Source organism: Lepisma saccharinum, chromosome 10 (genome assembly GCF_977018435.1).
Source record: "Lepisma saccharinum chromosome 10, izLepSacc3.1, whole genome shotgun sequence".
Lineage (NCBI taxonomy): Eukaryota > Metazoa > Arthropoda > Insecta > Zygentoma > Lepismatidae > Lepisma > Lepisma saccharinum.
The window spans coordinates 60940620-60960352 of NC_139238.1; the positions used below are offsets into that span (position 1 = coordinate 60940620).

A 19733-nucleotide genomic window follows, 5' to 3' on the forward strand; every position below is an offset into this window, starting at 1 on the left:
AATCCAAATACCAGCAACTGATGAAACTGTACGATGGTCTGGACATTGCAACGTTCGCCTCGGAAATAAAACCACTCGACGATTGTCGTGAAAATTCAGTCGTCGTGTTCGACGACGCCATCCTGGAAAATCAAAATGAAATTCGCAACTTTTTCACGCAAGGTCGTCACAAAGGAATGGATTGTTTTTACCTAGCTCAAACGTTTTCCAAAATTCCAAAACAGTTAGTACGCGACAACGCTAATTTTATATGTTTGTTTCGTCAAGATCACACCAACCTCAAGCACGCGTACGATGACTACGTAGGCGGAGACATGAACTACAATCAATTTTCGGAAGGCTGCTCTACTTGCTGGAACGGTGACGATTTCGGATTCGCGACGATCGACATGACGAGGAAACCCAACGACGGAAAATACAGAAACAAAATCAACGACTTTCTAAACGTTGCAACGTTGTGAGAAACGACGTATATAAATAACGTCATGACGAAACGAAAAATCGAAGACGAAAATCTCAAGCTTCGCGATTACCTCGCGAAACGCTTCAAAGGTTGGAAATCCGAGAATCGCGGATTCTACGAAGAGAAGAAACGTCAGGATCAACCCGTGATCGATGCCATCAGCGGTCTAGGTAAAGAAATTAAAAGTGTCACTGAACAAAATAAAAATTTGATTAATGAACTCGTACCGCTCGCAGCTAAAAGTTACACCGTACCCACGCCCATTTCGAGCATTCCTTCGACACCGTTCGAACTGAAGGATGCACCTGCACGACGTCGAGCCATAGGCAGCACGTCGTCGTCTTCGGATAAGATCGAGTTGGGACCTTTGGCACGAGACTACCTGAGCACGGGGAAATTCGACAAGGATGAAGTGTTCGGATTGTATCCCAGCATGGAAACCAGCGAAGGCGGCGGTGTGGTGTGGAAGATTGGGAAATCGAAGGTGACCTTCGAAGGCAACGACATTAAAGTCAATTTAGGCGACAAGGATAGTTGGAACAGGTATCCGGGTACGGTTGGACTGTGGGAACTCGTCGCCAAAAAGCAGCCGAAAGATTACACCGACGAAGATTACCAGAGTTACAAGGAAATTCTGATCATGACGGATGCCTTGTACCAGAACAACGACGCCTCGCAGAATAGGGTGAAATCGAGCAGCGGCGAGAAGTACAGGAATCTCATCAAACCGATTTGGAACCAGGTCAAAACAGGCAGCGGCGTCAAACGCTACAACACGCTACCCAAAGAATTCGTTTGGGTGGACGACGTTAGGAAACTCGTGGACCGATTGTTGGTGATAGCCGGCGAAGAGAATGCAGGCAACCGTAATTTCTACAACGAGAAGGTTGGCATCGTGGACATGATCAGCACGAAACTTTCCAACTTCATCGTGAACGACGACAAGGGCATAGGTTACCTGATCAAAATCATCAACACGCTGCCTCCGAAATTCTGGAACGTGGCCGAAGGAAAGGGACTCGTGAACGACATCATCAACAAGTTACCTTTCGAGATGCATCTACCTGGCTACCAGTACTGCGGACCGGGTACCAAACTCGAGAAAAGATTGGAGAGAGGAGACAAGGGTGTGAATCCGTTGGATGCCGCATGCAAAGATCACGACATCGCCTACAACGCCACGCAGACGGATCTGAATGCACGTCACGAAGCAGACAGAAAGTTAGAGCACGCAGCTTTCGAAAGGTTCGTGAGTAGAGACGCATCGTTGGGTGAACGGGTCGCTGCACTGGGTACCACCATCGCCATGAACACGAAACAAAAATTGGGGTGGGGTATATAAATAACATACAGTAAAAAAAACAACATGGCTTGCATAACTGATTTGCCACCCGAGCTACTATCTAAAATATTCAAAAAGGTAGTTAACGGAGATGTTAATAAACTTGTAATCATGGCAAAAACAATGCCGGAATTTCGCATCCCTTGTGAAATGGTTCTCAAGGACCTTCTTCGGGAGATCAGCGGCCTGAGGTGCGGTGATCTCAACATTCTGCTTTCGGCTGCAGGGGAAAAATTAAACGATAGGTCGGACGAACTGTACGAGGCGATGCAGGGAAGAAGACAGTATACTGATGATTGGTACAAGTCTATGCAGGAGAAGGAAGATATCACTACGCTCATCCTCGCGTTTTCCGAAGCACGAACTTTCTTCCTCTGTTAAAAAATAATAATATATATACGTGTCAAAAAAAACTTGATATATAAATAACACACATCATAAAAAAATAATCTTCGGTATATATAAATAACACACATCGTGAAAAACAATTAAATTTCTCTCTAACACTTTGAAATTTTTCTTTGATATGACGACCGAAAAAATAAGTGATCTCCAAGCATTAAAACAAATGCTAAATTTGTCAGTCGAGTATGTAAAAATTCAGGAATTGGAAGTCGACAAACCTTACACGATAACTTCCGGTTCAATCGTTTCTACCCAGTATGGTCCCAAGGTACGCCTGTTGCTCAACGCACAATACAGTCTATTTTTACCAGATCGATACGCTAACATGTTATCCGACGAGAAGCTATCTATTTTAATCGAGAACAAAACTCGAATCGTGTACAAGGGGACAAAGGAACTTCTTGGCAAGAAAACGAAGCACGTAATAGAATTTGTGTAACGACTGCGAGGCCTTGAAAATATATAAATAACATACCGTAAAAAACTACACAAGAAAAAATCTCAGAATATATATATAAATAACATACCGTGAAAATAACACATAGAGCATCAACATGAAGCCCAAGGGTGTCGTGTACCAGATACCATATTCGAATCTAAAAAATCTAGGTGCCCTCGATGGGTTACTCACCAAGAAACAACGCGAGAAGAAACGTTCTTGCTTGTCGAAAGGACACGGAATGAAATTACTTCTCAGCACACCTCAATTGAAAAGATTGCAGCGTTCGCGGAAACAGCAAAAGATCGGAGGTTTCATATTCAGCATCCCGGCCATCCTGGCAGCATTGGGGGCCGTTGGAAGTTTGGCCGGCGGAAGTGCCGCCATCGCGAAAACCGTCATCGACTCGAAGAAGAACAAGGCGGAATTGGAAGAACAGAAACGTCACAACCTGGCCATGGAGAAGAAGGGGAAAGGTATAACCAAAAAACAAAAAAGCAACCTCGATGCTTTGAAGAAATATAAAAAAAAGAAACAGAAGCACTCACCAACCGAGACATTGAATCTCTGATTGAACCGTTACAAATCAAACACTTCAGAGGAGTTTTCATGTCCGACTCGTTACCTTCAAGCGTGAAAAAAAGAGAATGCGGAGTAGTCAACTTGGACGGCCAAGAAAATCCAGGCACGCATTGGATATGTTACCACAAAAACGATAATAAAGCATTCGTTTTCGATTCTTTCGGAGGTGTTCCACCTACAAATTTAGTTCATTATCTGAAAACGAACAAAACCTCCATATACTACAACGACGAACGCATTCAAGATTTCGGAGACGTGAACTGCGGTCATCTCTGCCTCTCCGTGCTCGCGTTTCTCTCTAAAATAAATAACCCTACGATCGAGGATTTCCAGAAAGCATTGTGGAACCTCAAACAGCATCACTAGGATGGGCGTGTTCCATCTCACGAGCGAATCTTCAATCTTGAAACTCACGCTGCACGACGACATCGTCTATCCTAAATCCGTGGCTCTGCGTGCATTCTACAGCATGTACCTCATACCTAACGTCACCCAGCACAACAACAAAATTAGCGTCAGAAGCGAACACATCGTCGTCACGCCAGGTCAATACAATCTTTCCACTTTGCAAGCTCAATTACCCAAAGGCACATATCTTTCTCAAAATTCGGTCACGCACAGAGTGGAAATCCTATCCGCGACGGAGACCGTGGACCTGGGCACCATGGGAGAACTTTTAGGTTTCGAGAACGACACCAAACTCGAAGCTGGCATCAAGCACGTAGCAACCAACATTCCTAAATTTTTGGCCATAGAGACTCTGAACGTTCACTGCAACGTGGCGGAAGGCATGATCACGAAATCCTCGGACGGATTGCTGGGAAGTCACAAGCAGACGGGAATCATAGCCACTTTCAAACCAAGTTCCGAGTTCATGGAACCGATCATCTACACGCCCTCTTCGCCGATCTATTTTCCAGTATGTCGCAACCGCATAGACGACATAGAGTTGGTGGTGACGAACGAGAAAGGAGACGTGGTGGATTTCGCAGGTGCAACGACCACTGCCATCGTGGAGATCAACGTATAATAAATAACATACATAGTGAAAAAAAAAAATGGAGCAAATCGAAAGTTACGAATTGCAATCTTTCCCTCCCAACCGTCGCACGTTCGCCAATCTGAACGAGGCAAACAGGGAGATCGAATACGACGTGGACGTAGGGGATGGGTTCATTCATCCTCACAGAGCAGACCTCTACCTTCAATTCGACGTGGTGAAGAAAGAAAGCGGAGACGCGTTTCCCGCAGCAGCAAACTTGATACTCGTGGACAACTTCGTACCTCACCTGTTCTCGCAGGTGGAGGTGAGGAAACACAACACCGTCATCGACAGAATAGATTATCCAGGCATCACGTCGACGGCAGTGGGAACATTGAAATTATCCAAAACGGACGCAGCGTACTATCAGGCCGGGGGATTCGAAGCAGGAACCAAAATATCGACGACAAGTCACACGGTGCTCTTTCCCATGCGTCTGCTGCCGGGATTCTTCTCGGACTACAAGGAGATCATGTGGAAGGGAGGACTGCGCGTTACGTTTCGAAGAGCGGCCAACGACAACGACGCACTGATGCGATACGCTACTTTAGGTCCGGACGGCACCACGCCGATAGCCAACACTCTACCCGAAGCAGCCAAGTGCGTCATCCGGAGCATGGAATTGAGAATGCCGGTGGTGGAATACGAAACGAACTACGCCCTCAAGTACAAAGCGGAGATCTTGAAAAGTCCGCAGGTGACGATTCACTTTCACGGTTACCAGTGCGTGCAGAAGATGGCGTCGGGAAGTCACATGGAATTCGACGTGACGACGCAGTTCAACAACATACAGTTCGACATGCCAGATTTCGTCGTAGTGCTCTTTCAGACCGGGAGGGACAAGAATCAGGAAAAAGATTCCAGCAAGTTTGACGACTGCAAGATCAAGAACGTTTATCTGAAGAATGGACGCAACGAAGTGTTCCCGCGCGAGAATTACAACCTCGACGTGACCAAAAACGATTACCTCAAACTTTACGAAGCTTACACGGCTTACAAACGCGTGACCGAGGGAAGCGTGGACATGTACTACACGCCCAGCGAATTCAAAATCCGCAGGCCGATGTTCGTCATCAACACATCTAAGAGAAAAAAGGTTGTGGTCAACGATCGAACCAACATCAAGGTCGTCTGCGAGTTCCACGATGCCTTGCCCGAGGATACCCTATGCAGTGTCATCCTGATTGCAGAGAAGTCCTTCGCCTACGACGTGAAGAACGAAAGGGTCACAGAGCAGTTTTAAAAAATATCGCCAACAAGCAAGAATAGCTTTTCTACATTCCCCAATTACAAAATTTTTAATCTAAAAACACATCCAAAGCACTCCAATAGGATGCAGAATGTTTTTTAGGATCAAATCGAATTTCTTAAACAAATTGAGGGGGGGCTTGCTTGTAGTTGAGTAGTTATCATCAAAACCTATCCAACAAACCCACAATCATCATCCTAGCTCAATTAGGAGCCGAGAAAATCAATATCTTAGAAAACGTCTTAAGATAATTGTCTTAAGAAAATTTTCTTGACAGACCGGAAGTAACATCTTGACAGACCGGAAGTCGACTTTCTTAAAGATTAAGATATTTGTCTTAAGACATTTTCCAAGACATTGATTTTCTCGGCTCCTATGGGGGCTAGAACCATGTAACTTTGATCTATGTATATACCAACACTTGCCCGACCCTGTGGCCGAGTGGTTAGCACATCACGCTGTGACGCCAAGGGCCCCGGGTTCGAATCCCAGTCGGGCTTGGTTGTTTGTGAATATCTATTCATCCATTTCATCACTCACCCCCAATCTTCGCAAATTAGCCAAAGGTGCAAAACGCGAATTAAAATAAACTAAATCAATAAATCAATTAATATACCAGTACTTTTCCTACATGTTCACTCACTCACCTTACAACCCACCTGATCAAAAAATAAAATTTACCCCCTGCGCGCATGCGCACATGTATAAATTTAAATATAAGCTCGATATTGAAACAAAATATTATTCCTGCAATTATTTGCAATCTTGGTTAGAGAGAGAGGAGGAGAAAAATAATATTTTAGAGTGTAGGTCTGGGTCACCCGAACCGGACAACATTTAAGTTGGTATTTTTTTTTAAGTCCACTTTATGCACAGTAAGACGAATCGGGGCTAGACCTACAGAGTTTTAAAATGTTATCCAAACCACTTGTACCTCCAGCGAGTATCGAACCCTTGAATACAAACCTACCTACCACTGCACCATGGAGGAGGCCGCAGACAACATATTTGCACTACAACAAGTAAAAAATAAATTCATATCTGCGCATATGGGAAGTCCAATACATAGTTGGTAATATGTGATGTGATCAGCACCAAACATTTAATTTTTATGTATGTCCGTGTTTGCCCCGACCCTGTGGCCGACTGGTTAGCACATCGTACTGCAACGCCAAGAGTCCCCGGGGTTCAAATCCCGGTCGGGCTTGGTTGTTTGTGAATGTCTATTCATCCATTTCATCACTCACCCCCTATCTTCGCAAATTAGCCAAAACATACAAAACACAAAGTAAAATAAACTAAAATCAATAAATCAATCATTAAGTTCCGCGTGTTGCAATCATGAAATTAAATTTTAATTAATTTTTTTCCTATCCATCTCTCTCTCAAATCTATATAGCCTGTTCATATTTGGCATGTCGCCCCCATTTTGTTTACGTGGTAAAAAAAATCTCAAACCACTTTTTTGCGAATGCTCGTTCTGTAGCCATAAGTATAATTGGATATAGTTGTCAGATTTTATTTAATTTGAGGTTTAATATCAATAAGCATGCATAAAAACTAAATATTTTAAATAAATAAGATTCGAATAACTATGTACTTTCACTAGACTTTGCGATGGCACAGCGGTAGCGTCGTTGCCTTGTAATCAAGGCTTCGATACCCCCACAAGTAGTTCTTGAAACTGTAGGTCCACCCCCCGATTCGTCTTACTGTGCATAAAGTGGACTTAAAACATCAAATCAATTAGTACTTCCACTAGCCTCTGCGATGGTACAGTGATAACATCGTTGTTTTGTAATTAAGAGTTCGATACCCCGGTGGAGGTACAAGTGGTTCTTAAAACTGTAGGTTTAGTTTCAAAAATTAATTTATAAAAACAAAACCACACTTATAAATTAAAGTTAATTTGTGTAAGCTAAGAAACAAAATTACTTACCTTTGGAAAATACTGCAGAAATGCTCTTCACTATCGTTTAAAATAAAAACAGAACTTTCTACACCAGTGTTTTAAGTTTTATACGGTTTTCTAATAAGGTCAAAAGTGAAATGTTAGCCAACGCAACGTGGACCAATAGAAATCCGACACAATCCGCTCTAGAAGATTCTTCCCCCACATTTCACCCACGTCATTTTGAATAATACATCGCATTGCATTACTGCTATCTATGCTGCTAACTAACGTCACTATATATACTTCCGTCATCCCAAGGCCTACCTATTGTTAAATTGACCTTATTGCGTCAATGTTGATAGCACGCGAAATCCCCCTTTCGCATTGCAGGTATTTCAATGTAATGAAATTCTAAAGCTTTAGAATTTTATTAGAGATAAGAGGACTTGCATCACTGGCATCTATGCCGCTAACTGACATTACTATATATACTTCCGTCATCCCAAGGTCTACCTATTGTTAAATTGACCTTATTGCGTCAATATTCATAGCACGCGAAATCCCCTTTCGCATTACAGGTATTTCATTGTAATAAAAAGCTTTAGAATTTCATTAGAGATAAAAAGACGGTATTTCGAAACCAACACAATGCAATTTCCTGCTCATTCTCGTAACCTACTCCATATTCGAGTGAACATATTTTTTGTTTAATGTCGCAAGTCATTTCAAATATTGGTCAAAAAGCGAGGTACCATAAGAGCAAAATTTGCAGAAGGTAAAAGATAGCTTAAAATACTGATGCCAGAGCTTTTCTTCTTCTTCTGTCTAATTTTCTCTCATTGTAGGTTAGTTTAGTCCGTAAAACGGATTACGCTGAGAGCAAAAGTTTATTAGCAGGTCGTGGTAGATTACACTGAGGGGGGGCCTTACAGTAAAAGAGAGGCAGCCTTATAGGTAAGTCATTTCAAATGAAGGTCAAAAAACGAGTTAGCATAAGAGCAAGATTTGCAGAAGGTAAAAGATAGCTTAAAAAAACTGATGCCAGAGCTTTTCTTCCGTCCATTTTTCTCTCATTGTAGGTTAGTTTACCCCGTAAAACGGATTACGCTGAGAGCAAAAGCCTATTAGCAGGTCGTAGTAGATTACACTAAAAAAAGAGGGGAAAGAGGGGGGGGGGGCTTACAGTAAAAGAGAGGTAGCCTTATAGGAAAATATCGTAAGTCATTTCAAATGTGGGTCAAAAAACGAGTTAGCATAAAAAATAGCTTAAAAAGTAATGGCAGAGCTTTTCTTCTCTCCATTTTTCTCTCATTGTAGGTTAGTTTAGTGCATAAAACAAAAACCTTGGTGATTTTTCGAGTAAGAAGTTGGCAACACTGCTCGTGCCTTACGCGAGAAATTCATTAAGGCGAGAAAGTAGGTCAAAGGGTAGGCCCAGAACGTTGGGTTCCTACTACTGAGTTGCCAGAAGCAATGAAGTTAACACAAGAAGGAAAATTACCAACCGTCGAAAGAAATCATTCTGTATTCCATAGAGCAATAAATAATGCAATTTCCAATGAGGAAAGAAAATATCGGTAACTGAAAAAGTACAGACAGGTGCTTGATATTTGTTATTTACCGTCGCTTTCTGCTACTTTTCGGTAATCACGACGATGAGAATAAGTGATAATTAAATGATGGAAGGGCACTCACAAAGAACACCCATGTCCAGGCCGGGATTCGAACCCAGGATCCATGGCTTTGCAATGCTGTATGCTAGCCACGGAAGTCGGCTGCAGCTTCGTGTTACTCTCAAAATTAGATTTAATTACATGTTTTGATTAGCACGTTTTGAAAAAACCCTGATAGTGTGACAAAGTTTCACAATTTCCTTTCAAGCCGGCTGTGAAATAAATTAGAAACTAGTCATCTAAACTCACCAAGAGCCGCTACAGGAACCTGTGTACTACGAATTTCTGAAAATTTGGCAAAATTGTCTGGCAACCCAGAGGCAATAGAATGACTGCATGGGAAGACGATAGCATAGAATAAATAGTTTTCTATGACGATAGCATTGACACTTGTTGCAAAGAGAATACTCGAATCTCTTTGCTTGTTGTTTCTTCGTTTTCCATGGAAAAGTGAAGTTTTTTCGGTAGTGTGCTGTAGTTGTGCGTTTGTTGCGATGAGCTATGTGGAGAACTTGGTGGTGCGAAGTTTTTCTACCAGAAGTCTGGATGAATAAAATAAACATAAAAAACCTAGGCCGGCCTAGACCGAATTTGAATCTACATAGAACAAGCATGTCTGAAGAAGATTTCTGGTAAGTTTGAAGTTTTTACTGTAGAGCTTGAGCTTCTGGTAACGCAGATATCGCCTTTCCGGTGAGATATTTACTTTGCTGCCCTATTTCATATATCAATTAGTCATGTTGGACAGGAAACGTTTTTTGTGTAACATTTTTACTAGTAATTTTCACGTTCAATGCACGTAAATATTCGTCATTGTGCTTATCAATTTTCCCCTCTGTTAAGTTAAAAAACAAACAACTAAATCTGTTAGAACTCTATTTCTTCTTCCATCTTTCGTAATCTTCGCATTACTGTTAAATAATTATTAATTTATCATAATATGTGCAAACGTGCAAAACATGATATTCGGTAAAGATGAATATATCAATTTCTTATCATCTTGGCTGTTATATACGAAATTAATCAATTAAACTCACATTACAAGTAGAGCAAATTTGTGACCTGTCGCCCCTCCACTTTGGTTCACCACGAGCCGCCACTGCGGAGCCCCATTTTCGAAACAGCGTAATAGGGTACAATAAGCTGGCAAAACTGTTAAATATACATCGTAAAAAGACTATGAGTTGACTACACTATAAAATATTTATCGTAAAAAGCTATAAGTTATCAACACTGCGAGCCCCACTGAGCCCCATTTTCGGTTTCAGAATCGGATGTATGCCTCTACTTATACATATACCTAAAAGTACCACCTGAAATAGCGAAGAAACCAGAAACAGTAGCGATGTGAGGTTTGCGGGAAACAATAATATCAAATGGGGCTCGTAAATCGGAGGTATGGGGTGGGTCGAAAAATATCGACAAATGGGGCATCTGGAGCAAAGTCATATGTTTTTTTAAATGGAACGATATACAATAACATGTATAATATAAAAGAGCACACGCAGAGAAACACAACGCCGTTGGTCTCATGCATCTACTGCACATAGGAACGAAGATATGGCCATGTGAAAATATGTAAACAAACTAACAAGTGGCCCACTTGACCGTCAGTACCACGGCATGTATGACTTCTCAGGTGCCTGACAGAACTGCCTTTACGCAGAGCAAGTTTTGATAGCAGGTCCACGAGATCGTGTTAGTTCATAGCAAGCAGTCGTAGTCGTAAGAGCGAAGATTATGGTGTTCACAAACATAGAAAAAGCGGACATGATCCTGATTTATGGGGAATGCCGAAAGAATGCCTCAGAAGCCTACCGTGTGTACGCAGAGAGATATCCGGACAGACGACAGCCATCTCGACGTCTGTTTGGAAAGTTATTTATTAAATTAAGAGACACCGGAAGTGTAACACCACGAGCACGTGTGCGGAACAAGCCAACTACAAGTGAGGCAGGCGCAACAAATGTTCTCGCCGCTGTTGCTGTGAATCCGCACGTTAGCTCCCGTGAAATTGCCAGGGATGCTGGGATGAGTCAGCGAAGTGTATTGCGCATTCTGCACACACACAAGTTTCACCCATATCATATCTCCCTCCATCAGGAACTTCACGGGAATAATTTTGTGGAACGTGTTCGGTTTGCACATGGATGTTACGACACGACACACCCGATTTGTCACGTATCCTCTTCACTGACGAGGCAACTTTTACCAATCATGGAAATGTCAACCTAAGGAACATGCACTATTGGTCTGTGACAAATCCACATTGGCTTCGCCAAGTGGAACGCCAGCGCCCATGGAGTGTGAACGTGTGGTGTGGTATAGTGGGTGAACATCTGATTGGCCCTTTTTTTATACAAGGGACACTGAATGCTTACCGATACATACCGTTTTTACAACATGAACTGCCTGTACTATTGGAGGACATACCACTTCAGACAAGGAGGGAAATGTGGTACCAACATGACGGGTGCCCAGCTCACAGTGCAAGACGCGCTACAGCATGTGTGGAAAATACATTTCCAAATCGTTGGATTGGACGTGGAGGGCCTGTCAAATGGCCGGCTCGTTCCCCAGATTTACCGTTAGACTTTTTCCTGTGGGGAAAGCTGAAGGACATTGTCTACCGGGATGTGCCAACAACTCCAGAGGATATGCAACACTGCATTACTGCGGCCTGTAGGGACTTTCCCTACGAGATGCTACATTCTGTGCAACGATCTTTGCGTGGGCGCCTCGTTGCATGTATCGCAGCTGACGGCCACCACTTTGAACACACACTTTGACAGGTTTTCGCTTCTTACGCAGTGGTTCTTCGACATACTGTCATGGTCATTTTCATTATGCTGTAACACTGTCAAATACATGGTGCTGACGATGTCTACTGTATTTTTTCTTCCTTTAACACGTTCTGTCTTCATCTTGTCCAATGGCTTCTGACATCTCATACTTGTACATACCGTGGTACTGACGGTCAAGTGGGCCACTTGTTAGTTTGTTTGTTATTTTCACATGGCCATATCTTCGTTCCTATGTGCAGTAGATGCATGAGACCACCGGCGTTGTGTTTCTCTGCGTGTGCTCTTTTATATTATGCATGTTATTGTATATCGTTCCATTTTAAAAAAAATGACTTTGCTCCAGATGCCCTATTTGTCGATATTTTTCGACCCACCCCATACCTCCGATTTACGAGCCCCATTTGATATTATTGTTTCCCGCAAACCTCACATCTCTACTGTTTCTGGTTTCTTCGCTATTTCAGGTGGTACTTTTAGGTGGATGTACTACATGTAACTACAAACACACACACCAGTGGCGGTGATTAGGGTGGCGAGGGTGGCAGTTTTCCCCACCCTATTTCAGCCACTTCTGCCCCCGCAGTATGCTAAACCTTATGTACAGTTTTCGAATGGGCCTTGTCAAAGCAAACTATTGTAGGTAGCAATGAAAACTTTTGAGGAGATCTGCTACTACTACACCATGGAAAAGATGAAGTTCTAGTACAAATAACTGAGTTGGTACCTGTTTAGCATTGCTTTGCACTTTCTCATTCCTTACAACTGATAGCTGCATTGGGCTCAGGACTTTAAAATAAATTAACAAAGCTGGACAATTCTTTATTACTGACGACACAGATTAATAAGATGCTACCCAACGGATGTCAAACATTTTCTTAATTTCCATCATTGTTGTTGCCACTGCTTGACCACTCTCGAAATGATAAGATCCCTTTGATTTTTGCTGTTTTGACTGAGCTAAAGTGCATCCATAAAATATTTAAAGTGCAGTGTTTCCACATGCGTAAATTGTTCTGTAATTTTTTGAACATTTTTGGGGGTAGATACGTATTTGTTACAACATAATTCCAAACTTCATCAAAATATTTCTTGTCGGTATCATTCGTTACTTGAAAATGGAGTTGTTCTTATTTTAAGAAACAATGTATTCAGTATTCTTTTTTTCAAATAATCCACGTACGTCAATTATTGTGTAAAATGTACGTACATTGGAATTCTTGACAGTATTGTCAAAACAATATATAAATTCTGTACAGAGAACTAATAATATTTTCCTGTATAAATATATCTGTACTACAATTGGTGATTATTTAATTATGTATAAAATTCAATTATTTGCCTTAGTAGGAAAATATATATATTAGTTTTATTTCTTCTTTCAGTATTTACAACTTAGATTCAACAACTACATTTGCCTCTTGGCTTCAGGAATTTTTATAATACAAAACGTAAGTATATTTTTGTTTTAGAAATTAACGTACAAACAACTTTTCATTCGATTGAAGTGGATTTATATGAATTTCATTACTTAGAGGTTTTCTCTGAAGACTTAAAATAATAGTGACATGGTAGCATAAATGACAAATGCAACAGAACATTTCACAAATCGACAACCAGTATAATAAATATGGAATAAAGTATTTACGTTTTAATATACCTGGTGTCCCATAAGTTTGGAACCATAAATATTTTGCATACCCTTTTATCCGTTACAAGTGCTACAATAGTGGAAATTACGTCTTCAACTGAGTATGATTCAAAATGGTGTGCACTTTGAACACATTCTTTAAAACCCTCCGTAACCCGCGCGGTGGCACTGAGTGCCGTGTTTTTTAATAATGGCCGGGAAAGCCCTGAGTGACTTATCTTCACTTTTCCCCGGAAAACATGAGATGTTGGCGCCTTTTTTCTAGCTGTCTTTCAATTGCTTACACGCCTCTGAGGGGCCCGGTGGCTATCCCCCTTTGGCGCAACTCGGTTCCGCGCGCGGGAACGTTTCATATCTTAAATCACAGGATGCCAGCCATTAATTTTAGGAAAATAAGAAGAATGAAACAATGGTACGTTGTTCGGAATGCAAATTATGTGTATGCAGAAACCATTGTAGTACCAATACGAAATATAGAAGTTGTCAAAATTACGATATTTAAAAGTGACAACATTCGGTTCCTTTTATTTGAGTCAGTATGTCTTTTCTTACGTATACTTCGTATGGTACAAGAAACAAATTGAGATTTGAACATTTTAAAAATACAATGAAAGTTTCATCTAGGTGTGTTTTCTACATTTGATTACTTTTTCTGCGAACCAGTAAGATTTTAACTGAGAATTTTGGAAAAATAGTTCCTTTCTATACCCTGTCCCAGCTAACTGTGGAGCAAGGCCGCGCATAGCGTCAGAGAAGCGAGGGAAATCGAGTGGCCAGAGCGAAGCAGTACACGCCGCTGGGAAGCCAGTCACTTTTCCCCGCTCCGCGCAATTCGGTTCCTCTCACGTGTTCATTGGCGGAGCCGTCTCGCTTCACTACTTGCGCGGAGACTTGATTTCGTTTGCCTGCTTGATTGAGTTTGATTGATTGAGTTGGTGTCTTAAGTCCACTTTATGCACAGTAAGGCCAATCGGGATTGGACGTATAGTTTAAAATGGGATTCGAACCACTATGTGCCTCCACCGGGTATCGAACCCGGGACCCCTTGGTTACGCTAACACTGCGCCATTGGAGAGGTCCCAGTTTGCCTGCTCTATAGTTAGCTGGAACAGAGTATAAGCCCATATAAGTTGTATGATTTAAATTCGTTTTGAAAAATACGTTGACAAATTTTTAAAAGATAGGTTGAAATTTTTTGAAAAATTGTTTGAAATTTTTTGGCTAAATACTTTGATAATTTTGTGAAAGATGAGTTCCTTTTTAATGCCTTCATTACATGGCACTTAATTACTTTTAGAAAAATATTTTGCTTCAAAATTCTAAACTTGTAATTCTATGAGACTCTTTCTTTTCTTTTGTTTTACTTTTCTTTTAATAGCTAATAAAAATGTCCGAAATGGACATCTTTGCGTTCATGTACTATATTTCGCCTGATTTGCAGTAAGTGCTAGTGTAATTCAACCTCGATTTGCATAAATAATTCACGTAAATAACGTTGGTTTTGATGAAGCGGCACTGAGTACAGCACACGTGATATTTGTGCTGCAATGAGGACGCGGATAACGGAGGGTTAAGTTTTTGTACAATAGTAAGTTCCTAACATTATCTTGTTTTGTTATTCTCCTATGGTTCCAGACTTATGGGACACCTTGTATAATAACTACATTCATTTACATTTTTCTCGATTCACTTCTTGAAGTGTTTCTACTTTCTATCCTAATTTCATTCCTAATATTTTTAATAAAATGACAACAGCATTTTCCATGCAATAGAAATATGAAAGATATGGTACTTGTATTTATTAAACAAATTTTCACTTCACATCAGACACATAAATTCTTACAATTTGTGCATATCTGGATGAAGTTTCTTACGTGAATATTTTGAACATTGAAGTCTTTATGGCTTGTAATAAGGTAGGTGATCCATAGGTAGCCATAGTTAAGCTAATTGTGCAATTTACAAGTCTCCGATCGGAGATAAATTTACATTTTAAAAAATAATTCTTATAACTAATTAACAACATGACCCATATAAATATTTTGTAAAATTGCTTGCAACTTAAAAAAAATTACAAAACTGTTACACCTATTCCCAAGGTGGCACATACACTGCTTATAGTTTCGTAGAAAATGTTACTGTGCTCAAGAAAACATATTCATTCGTGTTTATTAATTTTTTTAAATTTATTATAGAAATTGATAGTCTCAAACTTTTGATTTATGACATGCATTATGTACAGTAACGACGCATAACCGACCTCCTTGGCTGAGAGGTTACTTATTGACCGACCCTCGTATGTAGAATGATTTTCCCAACCTTTCCAACCTTCCAAACCTTGGCATTTTGGATTGGTGTTGTCCTAAAATTGGGGAACATTTCTGGAAAAATATTTTCTCTTGTACATGGAGGTTATTTAAGTATTTTCCAGCATCCTTGCGACAAGGTAGTGCTTATTTCAATTCTAATTGTAACTGTAATTGTGAAGAGTGGAAACATTACAAAACAAGCTGTTTCTGTTATGAACTTCCTGTAACGCAATTTGCTGGGACCTCTTGCATGACGGGCCACCGAGTGGCCGACGGTCTCGCGGTAAAAGGCTTAAATAACCTCCCTGTATATCATTCCGGGTTTTAGCAAAATTTTAGCTATTTCGCCAACCAACAAAGGGACTGATCCATTTCATTACAGGCCATGGGCCATACAGGGTACACTTACATAGGTTCAACCTGAGACAAATCGAGACGTATCTATCTATCATGCAACGACATCAACGACTCTCTAGAACACCAAATATTGAATTGTCCATCGATTGGTCTGGATCTACAAATCTTGGACCTCCCCGCAAAATATTACCCAAGGCTCCCTCCACCTACCTACCTTTACACAGACACACACACACAAACATTACATATATGCGTGTGTGTGTGTATATATATGTATATATATGGATCTACAAATATATATATATATATATATATATATATATATATATATATATATATATATATATATGACACTGTTTTCAGACACCTGGAAAATGATACATTTGTTATAATCATGCAATCATAACATTTCCCTGATTAAAGATAGGTTGAAGAAACCTTCACCACTGCATTTCTCGTGAAATTTTAGCCTGATTTGATTCTAGTCTGAGTGCCACACGGGAGACCCGGGGTGAGTGATCTAAGGTCAGAATTTTTCCGGGTTTGTCCCCGCATAAAGCGGCTCCAGGGCCCACCCAGCCGTAAATCAAATGGTACCCGGTGGGGGGTAAAAGCGGCTGGAGCATGGTGCTGATCTCATCACTTCCAAAATATGTGGGGCCCTACCCCATATACCCTAAATGTGCGACACGGTGCTATATGCACATGGAACTTTAACTTTTGTATTCGTTTCTGTACCCCTGAGTAAGTACGTTTATTTTTTGCGTAGGCAAACTCTGTACTATGTCTATGGCTCAGGGTCCCCTAAAGGCTTACTTGTCTCTGGGCCCCCCGCACTGCGGGGTTTTTCGGCTTGTAGATCCTGCACTGCTCTTGCGTTTCAGAACCCAAATCCCTAACCCTTTCTCCCGCCCACTCAACAATTGAGAAGATCCGAACGCTTAGGAACACAGAGAGAAGCAGAACTAAACCCTCCATAACACCAGCAAGATCCCGTCGAGGAAGACCTAGAGCACCAGAGGGAGCAACTCGCAAAAGATTACTCACTTCATTAGGCAGGAAAGAAGAAGGAAGTGGGTGACAATGGGACCAGCCAGGCTCACTGATAAGAACCATCAAGTTATCACAGCAAGGATTCGACCCAGAGCATAGGCTAATATCATTACCACTAATAGATAATAACTCGTAATACTTTCTATGATAAACCCTCCTGACGTATCCAGGACTTCTCATTCCTCTGGCCTCCAGGATGTCCTTCTTATACTGATGTTCCCCAGTACCCACTTTCCTACTGTGATTCCAGTAAGATACCATATTCCCCTTAATCATCTCGAATTTACTAATTTCCACACTTCTTACTAGACTTATACTAATTCATGGTGATGAATTCTTTATCTTTAACAGAATTTATCTTTAACAGATAAAAAATTAACAACAAATAGATGCTTTTAAACTTCCTACCACACCTAATTAGTAACTGTGTCAACTTTAAATCCCTAACTTTTTAATATAATTTCATACACTTTTCACTAGTATTAACCTTCCGATTACTAACTTTTATTTCTAAATTTAAGATCCTAATAATCAATAATTGTAGATCTAACACAATCACATTTTCACCATACTTACACTATTATATGTAAACCAATGATTATTCTGGTCTCCGAATAATCATTGGTCCATTTTCTAGTGTGTAGGGTAGCCCGGGACTTTTTCGATCATTTCAGATTCAAAATTCAATTTCCGTTACAAATTTAAAATTTATTAATCAATAATTGGTTGACACATTACATTAGTATCCACATTTTACGGGAAATAAGGAACTAAGCCTTTGAAATGAAGTATATACACATAGCCTAATAATAAAAAAAAGCAAGTAGTTGCACAGTGCGGATTATTGGAAAAGTTAGGGGTAATTACGATCACATTTGGGACTATTGTGATCACTAACACAGTAGTAATTTTCAGATGCACTTTCCACATGTAAATTGCTTTCTGCCGAAAGAGCGAACACAGATCTCGTGGAACCACACCTTGCACTTCTGGCATTGTATCCAGTCTCCTTTTGCTGCACTTTCTTCCAAGTAATACTTCATACCACAGAAGCCACAGGGGACGGTCTCATCCTTTTGTGATGATTCTTGATCACTGGAGGAGACTATTTTTCTCCTGACTTGATTCGTCTTACATTAAACGAAGTTTTCTCTTGAGCCAATGTGGCCTTCTTTTCTTCTACTACCTCCTGGAAAAATTGATCAGATGTCAAATGGCGTTGTCCTAGTTTCTTCTTGCATTTCCGGAAAACTGTTTTAGTAGGGGTAGGAATGATTTCTGACAAGGGAGCTGTATTGTTTGGATCAGGGTATTTATGTGGAGTTGAGTACCGGGAATGGAAGGAACAGGCATTATTTCTGAGGTAGATGGGCTGGCTTCATCAGGAACAGAATCATTCATAGCATGTTAAAGAAAATCAACAATTTATTATTATAAATATATAAGTTATTTTAAACATTTACAGTTCAATGTAATACATTAATTAATAATAATAGGCACCGTTTTCATACCACACTCCTGTTCGTACACATGTAGTAATCTAAATGAGAGAACTTATTGATATCTCACATGTTAATATATAAAAATACCAAAAATAGAAGTTAGTTTTCCATATTTTAAATTTTTCTTTGTTATAAATTTTAGTGTACGAAATGTATGTGACATACTGTATACGTTTCAGTTTTACATAACAAAATATCGATCACAAACAAGTGATCGGGAAAGCCCCATAAATACTGATCGAAATAGCCCCAAACGGAAGATTTTTTTCCAGGGTTGGCTAACCTGCAGGCATTTGAAATACGTAGCAAATATGGCGGGCGGAGAGAAATCTGTCTCTCTAGTTAACACAGCAAAGCAAGTCATGCAAGAATACCGATTCAATCAAGAGCTACAGCTTAAGTTTGGTGGCGTAAATATTTAAAAGTACAGAGTTCTGTTACATACCTTCACAGACAAAATCCAATGCTAGAGCTGAATCAACGGTCAAATCGCCATGCCAATATAAACAACTTCTTTTCACAACACATTCCACTCAACTAATGGTGTAATGGTCGCCAAGCAGCGCAAGAGGCATGCGCAGCAGAGCATTATACTTCTTTTGATAAGAATAGCCCCTTGGTGGAAATAACCCCGGGCTACCCTAATCTTTAATAATAAAACGTATTTCAATGTGGAAAAAGTGTATATTCCAGAGTCGAGTGAACCTGTTTCCAAGGTGGCCCGCCATGGGCCACCTTAGGAACTCGCCTCTGGACTACGTTATTCAACAAAAAAAAGTACCGTTCCTTTGACACATATTACAGTTATACAATGTAACTATGTGATCAAAACGATAATTAAAAGAGCTTTCAAAATATGTATAAAATATTAACATTCGTTAACTTCAAGGACGTACACCCACATTTCTTACTTACCTTAAAATAACAACAACAACTAATCTCCTCGATCCCTGACACAATAACTTACATAA

General features: G+C 40.5%; 1 protein-coding gene across 6 annotated transcripts in view; it reads left to right on the forward strand.

The window, feature by feature from the left end:
* Nucleotides 1-19733, forward strand: part of LOC145993918 (sodium-coupled monocarboxylate transporter 2-like) — a 386054-nt gene that overhangs the window by 203656 nt on the left and 162665 nt on the right. For 5 of the 6 annotated variants that reach the window (XM_083129842.1, XM_083129839.1, XM_083129840.1 and 2 more), the window contains exon 4: nucleotides 13276-13341. The exons of the other annotated variant lie outside the window; for it this stretch is intronic. In XM_083129842.1, the coding sequence (XP_082985968.1) occupies nucleotides 13276-13341 (66 nt within the window). The remainder of the gene's footprint in view (nucleotides 1-13275; nucleotides 13342-19733) is intronic. 6 annotated transcript variants of the gene reach the window in all.